At 42.6% G+C, this 15,241-nt stretch overlaps 2 protein-coding genes across 9 annotated transcripts in view; one reads left to right on the plus strand and one right to left on the minus strand.

Annotated features, from left to right (window-relative positions):
• The window catches only part of LOC117568929 (RNA-binding protein Musashi homolog Rbp6), a 224,186-nt gene that overhangs the window by 37,187 nt on the left and 171,758 nt on the right, over positions 1 to 15,241 (minus strand). The gene's annotated exons all lie outside the window — the stretch shown is intronic.
• On the plus strand, positions 7,433 to 8,383 carry LOC127565432 (adenylate kinase 4, mitochondrial-like). Its single transcript, XM_052003658.1, has one exon. It carries the CDS (start codon positions 7,532 to 7,534, stop codon positions 8,237 to 8,239), a length of 708 nt encoding a protein of 235 aa, XP_051859618.1. The 5' UTR covers positions 7,433 to 7,531; the 3' UTR covers positions 8,240 to 8,383.

A 15,241-nucleotide genomic window follows, 5' to 3' on the forward strand; every position in this document is an offset into this window, starting at 1 on the left:
TTTGCTAGGGCTGCTGGTCTGGTTAGGTTTGGCTTGGTTCGGTTCGGTTTGGTCTACGTTTGGCCCCCAGGTCCTGCTCGGCCTGCTAAGGATGCTCGAATTACAAAGCAAATTATAATTTCATGAAAGTTAAACGAGCAACTCTCTGCCCAGCACAGCAGAGCTCTCTCGCTGTTGGGGGTCACGAGCTCGAACCTCGAAGCTGAAAGCTGAAAGCTGGAGATGGAAGCGCGTGGGCGAAACTGTTCTCTGAATGCGCACTTGAGTGCAAAGGTGGCACCGGGTCGCACCGCTGTGCCCGAGATTGTGAATTAAACATGCTGAGATAGCAAGAGAAAGACAGAGAGAGAGAGAGAGCGGGAGAATCGCTGTATATAAGAATAAAAAAGCGAATGGCGGTAGGTTGACCGGAAGCATTGGACGATGCCCCAAAACTCGGCAGAAGAACGAGCGAATAATAATAACACAAAAAAAGCAGCCAAATCGCAAAAGTGAGAAAGAGAGAGAATGTGATAGAGAGAGAGAGAGAGAGAATGAAAAGTGTAGCGCGAGCGTGGAAAAAATGCCATTGCTTTTTTTTGTGTGCAAGTGCGAATTTATGTCTTCAATTATTCAACGCCTCATTTGTATGCCCCAACTCCCAGCATGTGCCCATTGAGTGTACGCCAATGTGAGTGTACAACTATGTGTGTGTGTGGGTGCCATGCTAAAATGCCAGCATGCATTTCCGTTTCCGGCCAGTGCAATGCCGCCGCTGCCATTGCATATGGCTGCACATGTGCGTCGTCCTTGCTGTCGTTTGCCTTTCGCCTTTTGTGCTGCTTGCTGACTTTGTTCCACCTTCACTCCCCTCTTCCCCCTCTCTACCATCTACCGCCTCCTTGGGCCCGCCCGGGCAATTGAAATTTCAACTGGCGCAAAAGTAATTCAATTCAACGGCAGCCCCGGAGACGTAGAGCAGCAGTCAGAGAGAGAAAGTGCTCTAGAGAGAGAGAGAGAGAGAGAGGAGAGGAGGGAGGCGTGTCCCCTGCATATCCTTACATAACTTGGGGCAAGCAGATGCCTGCGCTGTAAGGCAGAAACCAACAGCTCGCAACCGGCAACAACGAACGCATTTAAGAAGTTATTGTCATAAATGTTTGAGTTTGTTTGTTTTGCTTTTGTTGTTGTCGTTGTCCTCTCTCTCTATGGTCTCCTTCCAACGAAACTCGCTAAATCAAATTCTGTTGCTGTTTGCTGTGGCAAAAGACACAACTTTTATTTAGCCACCGCCACCGCCACCGCCACCGCCTGCCAATTTGCAATTCTAATGTAATTTTTTCGCGAATCATAAGTTAGAAAATGCCCCCCAAAAAAACCCGCACACACACACACACAGAAAACTCTATGCGATGTCTTCTTGGAGGCCTCGTGTCGTCTGCCTGTCGCCCTGTCCGCCCTTAGGGAACGCCTTTAAAATGCCTCGGCCAATGTCTTTTGACCAATTGTAAAATTTCCCGTTTCCTTTTTTTTTGTATTTTGTTGGGTCCACTTGTTAGCCCCCCGCACATTCATCGATCACAACAACAACAACAACAAAAAATATGTTAATTTCTGGCATGTTCATTGCGTTTTCCGATGCGTAAGAAAATGAATTCGAAATTCAAAAGTAACAAAGCAGATCGAAACAGCAAATGCTCTGCCTTTTATTAACTATTAAATTTTATCTCAATTTTTGTCAAACATTTATTTTTATTTGTGTTGAATTCTAAACCATTTCTTTTGACTTTTATCATTCCATTTCGACTTCAACTATTATCTTGAAGACACATTTTCTGTTGCTGAGCGCATTTAGCACTTACATAAAATCCTTAAAGCTAAGTCCTAAAGTCACTTGCTTGCCTGCAGCTATCAATTAGATTGTCTAAGCCAACGCTTTGAGCCCCTGAAAGGGCATTTTAAAAAGGGTTTGCAAGAATAACACACATACAGAGAGAGAGAGAGCGAGAAGTAAAAGGCTAAAAGAAAAACAGAAACAACAATTGAGGCAAATACAAAGCCAAACAATGCGACGCATTTACATTTGCATTATTTAGCATTTAAGCGTCACGCGTTGCGTAAACAAATTGTATAAACAGCCAACGAAACCAACAACAACAGCAAAGACAGCAGCGAACAACAACTACAATAAAAATAAAAAGCTAAAGGAACAAGCTGGAAAAAGTGAAGCGCGTAATTCATTAAACAATTTTTTATTTGCCAAAAAATAAAGGAACAGAATAAAAAAGAATGCTGGGAGCGGCTGTAGGCGTGGCCAGAGGCGGCAACCCAACGGCAATGAGTTTCAAGTTGCAAAGCTAACAAGGCGCTCATAGCATCCCCTAGAGCGAAGTGGGAGATTTCCTTTTCTTTTTTTTAAATAGTTACTCTTAAATCTATGTATTCGAATTTAAATTGCAATCGTAGCGGAAGCTTTAACATCAAGAGCAGTGAATAAATGTGTTTTTTGCAGCATCTTTTGATTTATTTGGGAGGTGTAAAGTTATAGAAAAACTTGATGATTTCTACAAATTATGAAAACACAAGATTGATATTTTATGTTAATATAAAATATTAAGCTTTATTCTTAAAATTTGCACATTAATTTGATTAATTAATGTGATTATAGTCCTTGGTATATTTTAGTATTTTTGCAGTGTTTAATTATAGAAGAGTCATCTTTAATCTTGACAGTTGCTCATTAAGTTTCTTCATTCATTTTCAGATAAAACCGAATAAGATTATAGCCTTTTGAGTATATTTGGGTATTTTTGCGGTATATTAATACTGCATAATTTAAGAATAATACCGGACTGTTTTGCATCTATTGCAGCACACTCGACCCTAGCTATTTTACTTCTTCTTCAGTTGAAACAATGATTTTAGTTTCAAAATTTAATTCACATTTGTGATGCTCCAACCAAGAAAAGCTTTTATCGAAAGGTATAGTGAAAGTTGTGGAGTTGATTTACAATAAAGTATTCTATTCAATACCAACAACATTAAGAAAGTATTTAAAGTCAACATATTCATTTGATTTCTGCAATTCCATAAAAAAAGTGCATTTGTTGAAAATATTGATGTCAAATTGTAGTCAGACTTACAGACTTTATTTGAGCAAATTTGTAATAAAAGAATGCATGCTAAGCATAAAAGAAAAAGCAAAATATTTAAATCTAACTAATATGTTTATAATAAGACTCGAATTGTAAAGCCAAGAATATTTTAGTAAAGAAACATAGACGAAATTTCAAGACAGAAGCAGAAAGCATTCTACTCTCTTGCTCTTTAATACCAAAAAGCTCTCTCGAGAGAAAAGTAAGTTAAAATCGAGTTGAAAAGAAGCAGAGACCGAAAAAGAAATGTCATAAAGCTGGCTTAAATAATTGTATTATGCCAAATAAATATGGAAATGTGTTTGTCGTCGTATTTTTGAAGTAAACTTCTTAGGTGGCTGCCACAGCACACATAGCAAGAGAGAGGACTACTTGGCATTTTTAAAGCCTGGTCACACTCTCACTCTCTACACACACACACACACACATACAAAGGGGGGACATACACACTACACACAGATGCACTTATTGGTTTACTTGTTTACATGACAAGCTGCTCGTTTTCACACTCTTTCTTATTTGCTTTAACATTTTCGCATGCATATGCAAGCAGCCCAAGAGCGCACACACACACACACATAGTCACAAAAAAGCATACACACACACATACACACTCGCTAGCAAAGGATGCTGCTGTCCAGCAGCCAAGCTCTTTCGTTCTAGAGTTGTAGTTGTTCGGTGTTAAGTCCTGCGGTGGCATCCACACACATGAGTGTGCAGGCGAGTGTGCGAGTGTGTGTGTGTATATGTGTGTGTGTGTGCACTTTAAGTGCGCTTGTATGCGTTGCACTTGTTTGCAGTGTTTTTACATCGAATGTTGATTGTACAAAACCACTGAACAAGAAAAATTAATTATACAAAAACGTCACCGCCAAACAGCTACCGAAACTGTTGACCCAACCCCCAAGGCTGCTGTCGTTGTAGTTGTAGTTGTTGTTGTTGTTCTGGCACCTACGCTGACGTGGGTAGAAAATATATATATTTCGTATACGTTGCAGATAAACGAGTTTATGCCTAACCAACAGACACAACTGGACAGCAGCCACACATCGAGAGAAAGAGAAAAAGAGCGTACAATCGGACAGTTGAACATATGAAGATACAACATGCCTGGGCATCTCTGCATATATTTCATTATGTTTATTTATTATTTAACGTATTCGGTAATACCAAAAGGATGCAAAGCGATGCGATGCGAAGCATTGCGAGTTAGAGCCTTGTCGAGGCAAACCGCAATGTTTAAAACGAAACTAATAAATCAGACACAAAGCAGACAAATAACCAAGCAGATGGTTAGACAGCAAGACATGGCATGAAGAGACGAAGAGAGAGAGAGAGAGAGGTTGGAAACGAGAGAGCGAGAGACAGCTACATTGTTGCAGCTGTTGCCAGCATTTTCAATTCTAAATAAATCAATTTATGCAAACGCTTGAAATACGCATCAAAATGTTTAAAATCGACTAAAATAACAACCACAAAACAACGGCAACGACAGCGACGCAAAACAATGCACAGTACTGTAGCAAATAGAAAAAGCATTTTGGCAAAAACATAAATTTTATATGCTAAATGCCATTTTCGACCAAATTGGTTCGAACGACACCCCAAACGACCAAAAAAGAGGAGAAAGGGGAGCGGGGACGGCTTTTAAGCAAATGCAAAAACTTGTAGCATACTTTTAAGCTCTGCCAGTGCTTAAAACGCAGCCAAACGCAAAGGAGTTGCTAAGGAGGGTAACGAAGGAGGGGGAAGGGGAACTGGTGAATGCCGCGGGCTTGCTACGTGTTCAAGTGTGAAGCTGGCACTGCCACGCCCCCCAACAAAAGCAGGCGTTGCTAACGCCCAGCGTCTTTGGTGGGCGGCACAAATCGACGCTGCAAGCGCTTAAGTATTTTTTTTCTTTTCTTTCACATTTTTTCCCTCTCTCTCTCTGCCTCTATTTTGTTGCTGTTGTTGCAGCACTCTTTCTTTATATATTTTTTTGTTTTTGCTTGTTTCGCCGCACGGAAACTGCGTTTTTTGCATTCTTTTTGTTGTTGCTGCTGCTGTTGCTGTATGGCATTGCATTTAGATGTTGATGTTGTGCTCAGCTTTTGTTGCGGTGCTTAGAATTGCTTGCCCAACCACACTTCACTTTCCCCCCTTTCCCATCTGCTTCGCTACTCGCGCTCGCTCCCTATAGAATCAAGTTTTTATTTCAAGCAGCTAACGGAAGTGTTGCTCTTATTGTTGTTGTCCTTGCTGATGCTATGGCTGTGGTTGCTGCTGCTGTTGTTGTGTATATACGAAATTGCAGCTAAGAAGTAAGTAGGAAAGGGGGAGAGATGTGAGGTTGTCTGCCCGCCGGGTCTGCTGGCAACTTGGAGTTTTATGCTCGCGCACAGTTTTAGTCAACATTGTGGCACATGCAACACACTAGAGCTGATGACAACGACAATAACTGTAATGAAACTGAGATAAGCTGCTGCTAGTGCAACTCATGGCTGGCCTGGGCCCACATTTGTGGAGAGGGGATCGCAGGATGTCCAGGGGAAAGTGTATGTGTGTGTGTGTGTGTGTCTGGTAGTCGCCGCAGGAGCAAATCACTTGCTCATTTGTTGCTCTATTCACTGCTGTTGTCACAAGTTCTGCACTAGTCTAAAATTGTTCTCTGCTGAACGATTTACACTTTGCGACTACGAAAATAATGGGCGAAAATCTTATAATTGAGCAAAGAAAAGTCGATTTCCAGCTAAAGAACTATCATTTCCAAATAATTAACACAAGTGCTGAAGAACTGTGACTTAGAGAGTCTAAAGAGTTGATTATAAAGAACTGTTATACATTTCATATAGATTATTATTTAAGCACGGAAATTAACTTTAACAATTGTTATATGAAAAAGTGGTAAATGGGAAATACTTTTTATAAGTGTTGAATTTTATTGAAACTTAAAAATGTTTGCCATAAATAAGAATATCAAATTTAAATTCTTTACTAAATCGTTAGCTTATTTTTTCCAATTTTATATTTCTTTTTTATTATTCACAACTGCCTTCTCAAAATTTCCCCGTAACGCATACAATTAACCATAATTCGAAATCCCAAATCACATTGTCGACGAATATAATTAAATTAATTGAATGCTGTCTTCGAGTCTTGTAAATGCCTTTGCATAAATTTAACGCCTTTGCGGCTTATAATTCCCAAAATCGCGTATTAAGGGTTGCAATTAGCATACTTATTTCTCAATTCCCGGTATGTTTTTTTTGGTTTGTTGTTCGCGCTCCCCCGCTTGAAATTTCCAATCAGTTTTCATTATGTCAAATCTGTGGGAAATCACAAGAAAATTACTTAGCGCTGATTAGCTGACCATTTATTTTGGGAGAAACGAAACGAATAATGCTTGAAGTGCATAATTAAAAAAATTTGCCACTCTGCAAGCGTGTTGCCCCTCTCCCTCTTCCATCACCACCCCACCCTGAGCTTCCCTCGAGTGAAACTGTAACAAACCATCGCCATTCATTTTGGCGCACAAAGTGGACTGACAGCAGCCGCAGAGACGCAGTGAGTCGACGCCTTCTCCGATTCCAATGTCGTCGTTGCTGTCAGCTTCAACTATGCTCCCATTTTGGACACACACACACTCGCACAACAAGGCAGACAAACGGTTGGCACTCTTGACGTTGACATTGCCAGGCCTGCAAAGGCCCGAAAAATACAACGATGAAAAAAAGAAGAATATATTTTGTGTGCTTCTGTCAAGTCGCAATGCGTGCACAGAGTGTGGTGGATGCTTCTTGGGTGTAGATTGCGATGGTAGCTGTGCTGTGGTGGGTGGCTGTGGTGGTTGGCTGGCGGTTGAGTGCCGCCCATTCCTCATGCCTCGCTTTTCGGGGGCGAGTGATTTATTTGACTGACACTTTTTTCTGCGTTGATTGCATCGTAATCCCAACATAATGAGTACTGTTATATTTCATGGCCATTTTCGTGTTGCAGAGGCCCAAATGAAGTAGACAATTTTTCAAAAACAAAAGACGATAGCTAATGGTGCGGCATGAGGCAGAGGCAAAGGGAGAAGGAGAGCGAATGAATGCCTACAGTTGTAGTTGAATGCTTGCTTGCCTCTGTGCTCCATTGTGCATGTGACACACGTAGGCCACTTGAGGGTCCTTCGTTCAAAACCAACCAAAACGAAGACGCATGCGGACTCTCGGCCATGGTCATAATAAAAAATATGCTCGCTCAAATTTCCATCATTTGTTCGCGTCATCAACTATTCTACTTCTACTTCGCTTCAACTATTTTCAAATTACACTGCGCAAAAATGTCATTTCGTTATTTGTCTAAGCACTGAATGATTTTTTTCTAAATTAATTTTTGGCTTTTTTAACATATTTCCAAATTTGTTTGTAAGCATGCGACTTCGTGGTTTCCGTGCTCTCATCATGGGTCCCCCCGGCAGTGGCAAGGGCCACATCTCTGAAAAGATTGTAAAAAAGTATGGAGCAGTTCATATTGCAGCTGGCGATATTCTGCGGAAGCACATCAATGAACACACCCCGCTCGGTAAGGAGGCGGAGAAATATACACGCAAGGGTTTGCTGGTGCCGGATGCTCTGCTCCTCGGTGTGATTGGGACTGCCATCTATAAGGCCGGCAATCGTAATTGGATCTTGGACGGTTTTCCGCGCAATGTGACCCAGGCTAAGCACTTGGAGAATGTGGCAAATTTGGACATGGTCATCAATCTGCAAATACCCGACGAGGCCATAATGGAGATGCTCAAGTTTCGTCTAGTTCATGTGCCATCGGGACGTGTCTACAATATGGGTGTTAAGGCGCCTTTGGTGCCCGGTTTGGATGATGTGACGGGTGAACGCTTAGAGCGTCGGGCGGACGATCGTCCCAAGGTGGTGATGGCTCGCCTCTCGGCGTTCGATAAGCAAATGAATCCGGTGATCGGCTTTTATAGAAAGCGACACTTGTTGCACACGATTACGGGGCGACATCATCAGATACTTTGGCCCATGGTCGAGAGATATCTTGTGAAACGTTGGGGATTGTCGGCCATAAGAAGTTTTAGGCCAAAAAGAAATCTCGACTTGCTGACTTGTAAACCTTAAGTTGTTTTTTAGCTTGTGCCGTAATAATCTATTTGTAACGCTCATTTCATAATTCAGAATTTCAGTTTTGGTTTATCACATAATAATTAGTTCGCGTAAATTCAGATCATCAGTAAATAAGTAAATTAATATGCAATTACTCGTCTAGTGAAGCGTTTTTATGGTTAAGGTATTGTAAGCTTTCTGGCTAAATTCTACCTCTGAGCTGATTTGATTATCTCGGCACTCTGATTTGATTATCAAAGTAAATTTTAACAGATTCTTCTTGATTTCAGCTTGAAGAGTTGCTTTTTCTTTTGTGACTTTAAACCACAAAGTTGAAATGCGAGTCCCGCTCTCTGATCTTGGGTTCGAGTGCTAGAGTTGTATAACTCTGCTAGGGGAAAAAGCCATTTCTCTTTCTCTGTAGGGGAGTTGGGCAACCGCATGCACTGCAGTGTTGAGTTAGTACGTTTGGAATTTTGTTTGGGCTATTTGGCATTTTTCAAAACATTGTTGCACAAAATTTACGACTGAGATTATTCCATGTGCGAGTGCAGAGTGCTACGACTACGACTAGGAGACGAGGAGCAAGGAGGAGACGCAATGACGAGAAATGGCTCAGACGAAGGCTAATTTCTAGATCTACTCGGCAAATGGCAGGCAGAATGGCAGGCAGGCTCTGTCGCAGCTGTGTGCGACGGCAATAAAAACTTTTATTATTGTCACACGTAGCATCCACTACAGTCCAGCTCCAGCTTCAGTTTCAGCAATAGCAACAGCTTCAGTTTCAGCTTCGGCCTCGACTTCAGCTTCAGCTTCAGCTACAATTGCGGCTGCAGCTTCAAACTCCTGTCTAACCTGCGTACACACTTCCGTTTTCCGTTTTTGCGTTGTCCTTTTTGTTGGGTTGTCCTGCTTCGTTTTTTTGTTGTTGCTGCTGTTATTGGGGGCTACAACAGGATGGAGCAGGAGCAGGAGGGTAGCAAAATTGAATAAAATGGCCTCAGTTAATGGTTGTCGGGCTGATTCAGTTAGCGCATAAAATGAGCAGAACCCCAAGCTCAGGCCCAGGCCCAGGACCAAGCCTCTGCTGCTTGCTTTGTCCTGTTTCCTGTCGCTTCCTGTGCCATTCTACGGGCTTTGCTCCTGTGTCTGTGTCTCTCTCGCTTTCTCTTTGTATGTGTGTGTATTTTTGGTCACAAATGTGGCACGGCCTAAATCTCGGTTTTACGAGCGCATTCTTTTGTTTGTTGCCAGCTGCCCTTCGCCATTGTTTTGTTTATTATGTATTTGTTTCATTTTTACATACTTACATTTTCTTTTTGCTCTGCGCCAGTCTTTAGTTGGCCCATTACGTGCTTTGTGAGTCATAAGCGGGGGTTGGAGGAGGTGAGCATGATGTATGCGACAGTATTAAAATGAAAAGCTCTGGCTTGCATATTTGCTTGCTACACAATGTATAACAGTTTCTCAAAATGTATAACAGTTCGTTATATAACAGTTTGCGTATACCAGTTGTATAACAGTCTGTCAATATTGCAAATTACAGTAAGCGCATGAATAAATGCATTCAAATTTGCCAAAAACCCCAAAAAAAAAAAGAAAACTAGATGGGAAGAAAATGAAAGAAATTCGACAAAAACGCACGAAAATTGCGCAGAGAGTAGGAGAATATTTTAGTCGGTTGACTGTGGCAGCCTCCAAAGCCGCATTTAAATGAACGAAGCCGGAACGTCAGACAGCATGGACAGAAAGTGCAGACAGTTGGACATGCAAATGTCAGTTGACGAGCAGGATGAGAAACGTGGCTCTGACTCTGTGGCTGCGGCTGCTACTGTTATATTGATGAGGTTGAGGTTGAGGTAGCTTGATGAAGAGCCCGGAAAGAGACGGGACAAGTTGTACTCCTGGTGGAGCAGGGACGAAATGACGAAATGGCCGCTCGATCTCGCTGGCTGGCTGGCTGGCTATGTAGCTGGTTGGATGGTTGGTTGAGTGTTTAAAACGGCTATTGTGCAGCTTGTGGTTGCTTTGCAAATTGAATAAAAGTTCATTCGAGTGTAAGAGAACCGATAGCAGCGCACCAGCACAACAACAACAACAGCAACAACAACACATACACATGGCAGCAGCAGCAGCAGCAGAAAAAAGCAAACTGCGAACCAACGAACATTGAATGAATGTGAATGTAATCGTTTTGCAAATGAAAATTGATTTTTGAATTGTGGGCACGCTCTCTCGATGCCCGTTGCCTTTCCCTATCCTCCCATTTCCCCCACCATACTTATTCCCATTTACTGTCCCTATCCACACTCCCGCTCAATCATTCTCTAGCGAAGCAACTTAATGAAATCACAAAAAATAAAAATAAAAAATAAGAAACGAAAGCGTAGCCATTGCGCAATTTGGTTTTTTAATTTCGAAACGCGAAATTTAAATATAAAATTTAAATCGTAAAACTGCAATTTCGAGTAGAGTTGAGCGAGCACATGAATGATGCAAAGCTTAAATATTTGAATGCATTGCCTGCCTAATAATAGTGCCAGCTCTAATTGTGCGCCAGTGTGCGTGCAAGGGTGCTGCGAGCGCAGAAAACTATGCTATACATTTTTTATGCCACCTCCTTCACCCACACACACAAACACACATACAACAAAAGCGAGTTGAAACATACGGCAAAAGCTGCGCTTGCCTTTCTTATGCCACAGAGCACACAGCACAGCGTTTTGCTTGAATCAAAAGAATGAACAAAACGAAAGCTGGATTGGACTACAGCACGGACAATCCGACTGTCAGACAGTTAGACAGACAGTCAGACAGGCAGTCAGACAGACAGTCGGCAAGCAGGCAACCAAGCAGGCAGGCAGCAGGCAACAAAGTGGATTTGAATTATTCAAAAAATGCGATTGTTATTTGCAAAATGTTCAGTGAATTGAGACGCGCACCGCGCAGCAGCAACAGCAGCAGCAGCAGACAAGTCTCAAGACTAAGACGAAGACATCGACGTGAATGTCGATGTTAGAGCTGCGATTCACGGTGAAAATAATGTTGTATTTATGAGCTGCAAAAACGAACAACGAACAACGAACAGCGAACAATGCAGCGTTTATGCAGCACATGAATTGGATTCAATGATAGTTGCGAATTGATGCAAGTTATGACTGTTGAATGTGCAATTTATGCAGCTTCACAGTGCACTGTGAAATTACGAGTAGGCATAAAAAGTTCACAGTATAACAGCTGCACGAAACCAATTAGAATGCGCGCCAGTTCAATGACGACGACGACGACGGCGTAGAACAGCTTTTATGGCAGGTATTAAAGATTAATAGATTTGTGCCTCAACTCTCGTAAAATGCCAGCAACAAGAGCGAAAAAGAGCTGAGCCAACTTATTGAATGTTAAATTTATGAAGCACTTGTAAAATACTTTTTGAACGCTTATGACAGTTTTGTGAGCACTTAAAATCCCAATTCTTGTTTCCTTCGCTTTGTCAAATGAGTTCAATGTTGCAATTTCAATTGAGTTTGTCATTTACAATCGTTTTTGTGTCGGGCGTATAATAGCCAGAAACATATTTTGATTTTATGGGTGAAAAGTTTTTATCTAAAATTGAGTTGAAAGCGTAATTGCATTCGATTCTTCTTAATTTTTGAGTTTCTTGGTGAAGTATCTTGTAGTATAATTGTTTTAACTATAGTATATTTAGTAAAGTATATACCAAAAGTATAGATCAAGTGTAGAGCATTGCTAAATAGTGAATGAAATGTATATTAGTTGTATAACAGTTGTATTACAGTTGTATAACAGTTATATAACAGATTTATAAACAAAGTATTTGCTTACATTGACACTTGAAGCCACTTTCCTACTTTGTGCTACATCTTTATAACAGTTTATAACAGTTTTGCAAACATTATGTGGCCTTTGCGGTAATTGACAACCGCATAATCAAGCAGCCGCCCGTCGCGACATTTATGTTAGTTTCACGTTTGAACATTCGCCATCCATACGCTGTATATACGGCGGCTATTTATCATTGCAGCAAAGCCACAATAACCAAACCAGCTGGTGACACTGCTTCCCCCGCTCTCTTTACTCTTCCCCCTTTGATGCCCGCTCTCTTGTCCGGCGCTGGCAAGTCATTTATAAATGAAAGCGCAGCTAGCAAAGGCGCAGCTAACAGGCTAGGGCATTCATAGAGCGGCAAGGCAGCCAAGGCAGGCAGGCAGGCAGACTTCTCCATGGCCCATGTCAGGCGTAAACCCAAAAGGTTTTAATCAGTTATTCATGAGACCGAGAGCACGACAGCCAAGTCAAACAAAGGCCGCTGCGCCGCGCCAGTTGACATTGAAAGCCGCCAACGCGATGGCGACCGATGCAAAAAAAACCAACAACAACATAAAAGTGGAAAGCAAAAGAAAAAGCGAAGAAGATTGTGAAAAAAAATTTATGAGCTGGAAAAAAGGCTGCATAAGTTGCAATGCTTCTTCAACTCGCCCAACTCTCTCAATTCGTGCGCGGCAAATGCTGCAATAACAATTGGCTGCAACTTAAAAGGCGTGGCATGGGCGCAAGACAGCAACAGCAACAGCAAGAAAAAAGGGTTTGTTTATTTTGGAGCGAGACAAACAGACAAATAGAAGATGGGATGTAGCTGACTGCGATGATGACGATGATGAAGACTGACTGACTGACAAGTCGACAACAAGAAGCAGCAGATGGAAGGCGGGGGAAGGTGGTGGGGGAAGGCGCGTCTTCTGTTGACGGAACCACTCCAAACTAATGAGTATGCATATTGTATGCATGTGTGAGCTGGCGAGCGAGCAGGCACGAAAAAAAGGAAGCGTCTGCGTGCCTTTGTTGTTGCATTTGCACTTGGACGCCTTCCAGAGGGTAGCTCGAGAGATGGGGAAGGAGAGAGGGGAGGCTGTTGGCACGTACAGGTAGCAACATGTCTTGTCAAGCTGAGGCTTGTCGCTGATTTTGTTTTGTTTCGCTGACAGCAGCTTCAAATTAGTTGGCACAAAACATAAATGCAAATGAATGCGAACAGCACTCCAAACACAAGGGTTGCCCAGCCACCCTTCCCTTCCTCTCTTTCGGTCTTTTCACTCCTTTGCTCATTAATACAAGCCTGATTGGACTTTTTGTTTGTTCGCACACAGAGAAAGACAGAGAGATGCGGAGAGAGAGAGACAAGCTTGCACTTAAGTAGCTTGGTTTTAAACAATTACATTGGACGCCTTTGCACATTACAAGCACTCACACCCACTCGAACACACACATATTCACTCGAACACTCAGTGAGTGAGTTTGAATGCCGCTGCTGATTGAAAATTCTTGTGCAAAAATGTTGACGTCGACATTGTGAACTGACATGCTGCTGCTCATTACATTAATTGCTTTGGCTTGTCTTTGCGACAGCCACAGCCGCAGTTGTAGTTGCTGCCGTTGCTGCTGCTGCTGCTGCTGCAGCCAAGTGCAATACGTTGCGTATGCGTATTATGCATGCGTGTGCTGCACTCGCTCTCCCAGTCTGTCTGTCTCTCTGTCTCTACGTCTGACATTACAGCAGCACTCGCATTTCAATTTCAATTTTGCAATTTTGGCAGCTGCCAGGTGGCGCTGTCGCTCCAACTGTCTGACTGTCTGTCTCTCTGTCTCTCCGTCTGACTGTCTGTCTCTCCTGGCTGTCTTTTCCGTCTGTTTGCTAGGCCCATATCCATGGCAGAAAACTGCAAAACTGAACTGAACTGAACTGAACCCATTTGCCAGGCAATTCACAAGCCTTTTTATCGCTAGCTGCCCCTCATCAATTCACTGACTGGGCTAACAGATTTGCGCAGCTGTTTTTCCTTCTCTGCACTCTGCATCGATCTCTGCCTCAGCTCCCCTTGCTCTACCAGCTGTCCAGCTACTGCTCTGCTCGTTGTGTGTGTGTGTGTGCAGCACGTGAAATGTATGTCGCCTGTCAAATTACTTGAATCTCTGCTTTTGCCTTGCCTCTCTTCGCTCTCTGTTTTGCTGCTGCCAACTGAATGCAGTTGGACCCACATTTGTGCGCTTGGTTTGCCGTGCCAGTCAAGCATAATATGATTATGTAGATGCTCACTCTACACACACACACACACCGACACACATCCGGTTTGGCATTCAATGCGCCCAACATTCGCACACACAAACACACATATGTCTAAGGGAATACTTTTGACTATCCGTCGTATATATCTCTGTACAATAGTTCGCTGTCAAATCGTATTTATTATTTTATGTTTTCATTTTGTAAATTGCCAACGTTGTTGCTGTGATTACACAGAACAAAAAGCACTATCTGTCGATAATCGTATCTGTATCTGTGTGTCTGTCGCTTTGTATCTGTGTCTGACTATTCGAGTGTGTGTGTTGTGTTCTTCTTCTCTTCCCTCTTCTCTCTTCTCGGTGTCTGTGCAACTAATCGACTGTTGCCGGCGCGCGTCAAGTGCCAGCACAGCACAGCACAGCTCCGCCTCCTGACAGCCACGCCCACCTGCCCTCTTAGTCGAGTCGTTGTAACGCTCGCTGTCGATTCTCATTGTGTGTGATGGCCAAACAAAAAAGAACTAAAGGCACACACACACACATGTTCATGACTTTTAGCAACAACTCACAAGACACACACGTTACGTTTTGTGTGTGTGTGTGCGTGTGTTGTGTGTGTGTGTGCTGTGTCTCCAAGTCCCTGAGCAATCAGAATTTGGTATGCAAATTTGTAAAATGGAATTGCATCAATATTAGAAATCAATATTTGCTGCTCAAACGATTAAAAGACAGATAACCGTATTCGCAGTGAACTGTAACCGGAACTGCAACCGGAACACAACGGACATAACCGGAAGCGGAAACGGTCGTTCGCTCGCCTGCTCGCTTTCAATGTCAATTTATTTAATGCGACGCGAAAACTTGCAGACACTTTGCGCCTAAAACGTGTGCTTAACATGCAGCTGAAAGCAAAATGAGTTGGAGTTTGGGGAGAGGCAA

This window comes from Drosophila albomicans, chromosome 3, assembly GCF_009650485.2.
Source record: "Drosophila albomicans strain 15112-1751.03 chromosome 3, ASM965048v2, whole genome shotgun sequence".
Lineage (NCBI taxonomy): Eukaryota > Metazoa > Arthropoda > Insecta > Diptera > Drosophilidae > Drosophila > Drosophila albomicans.

What these genes read in the sequence shown, in the direction of transcription:
- LOC127565432 (XM_052003658.1), top strand. Translation starts at nt 7,532, where the DNA reads ATGCGACTTCGTGGTTTCCGTGCTCTCATCATGGGTCCCCCCGGCAGT.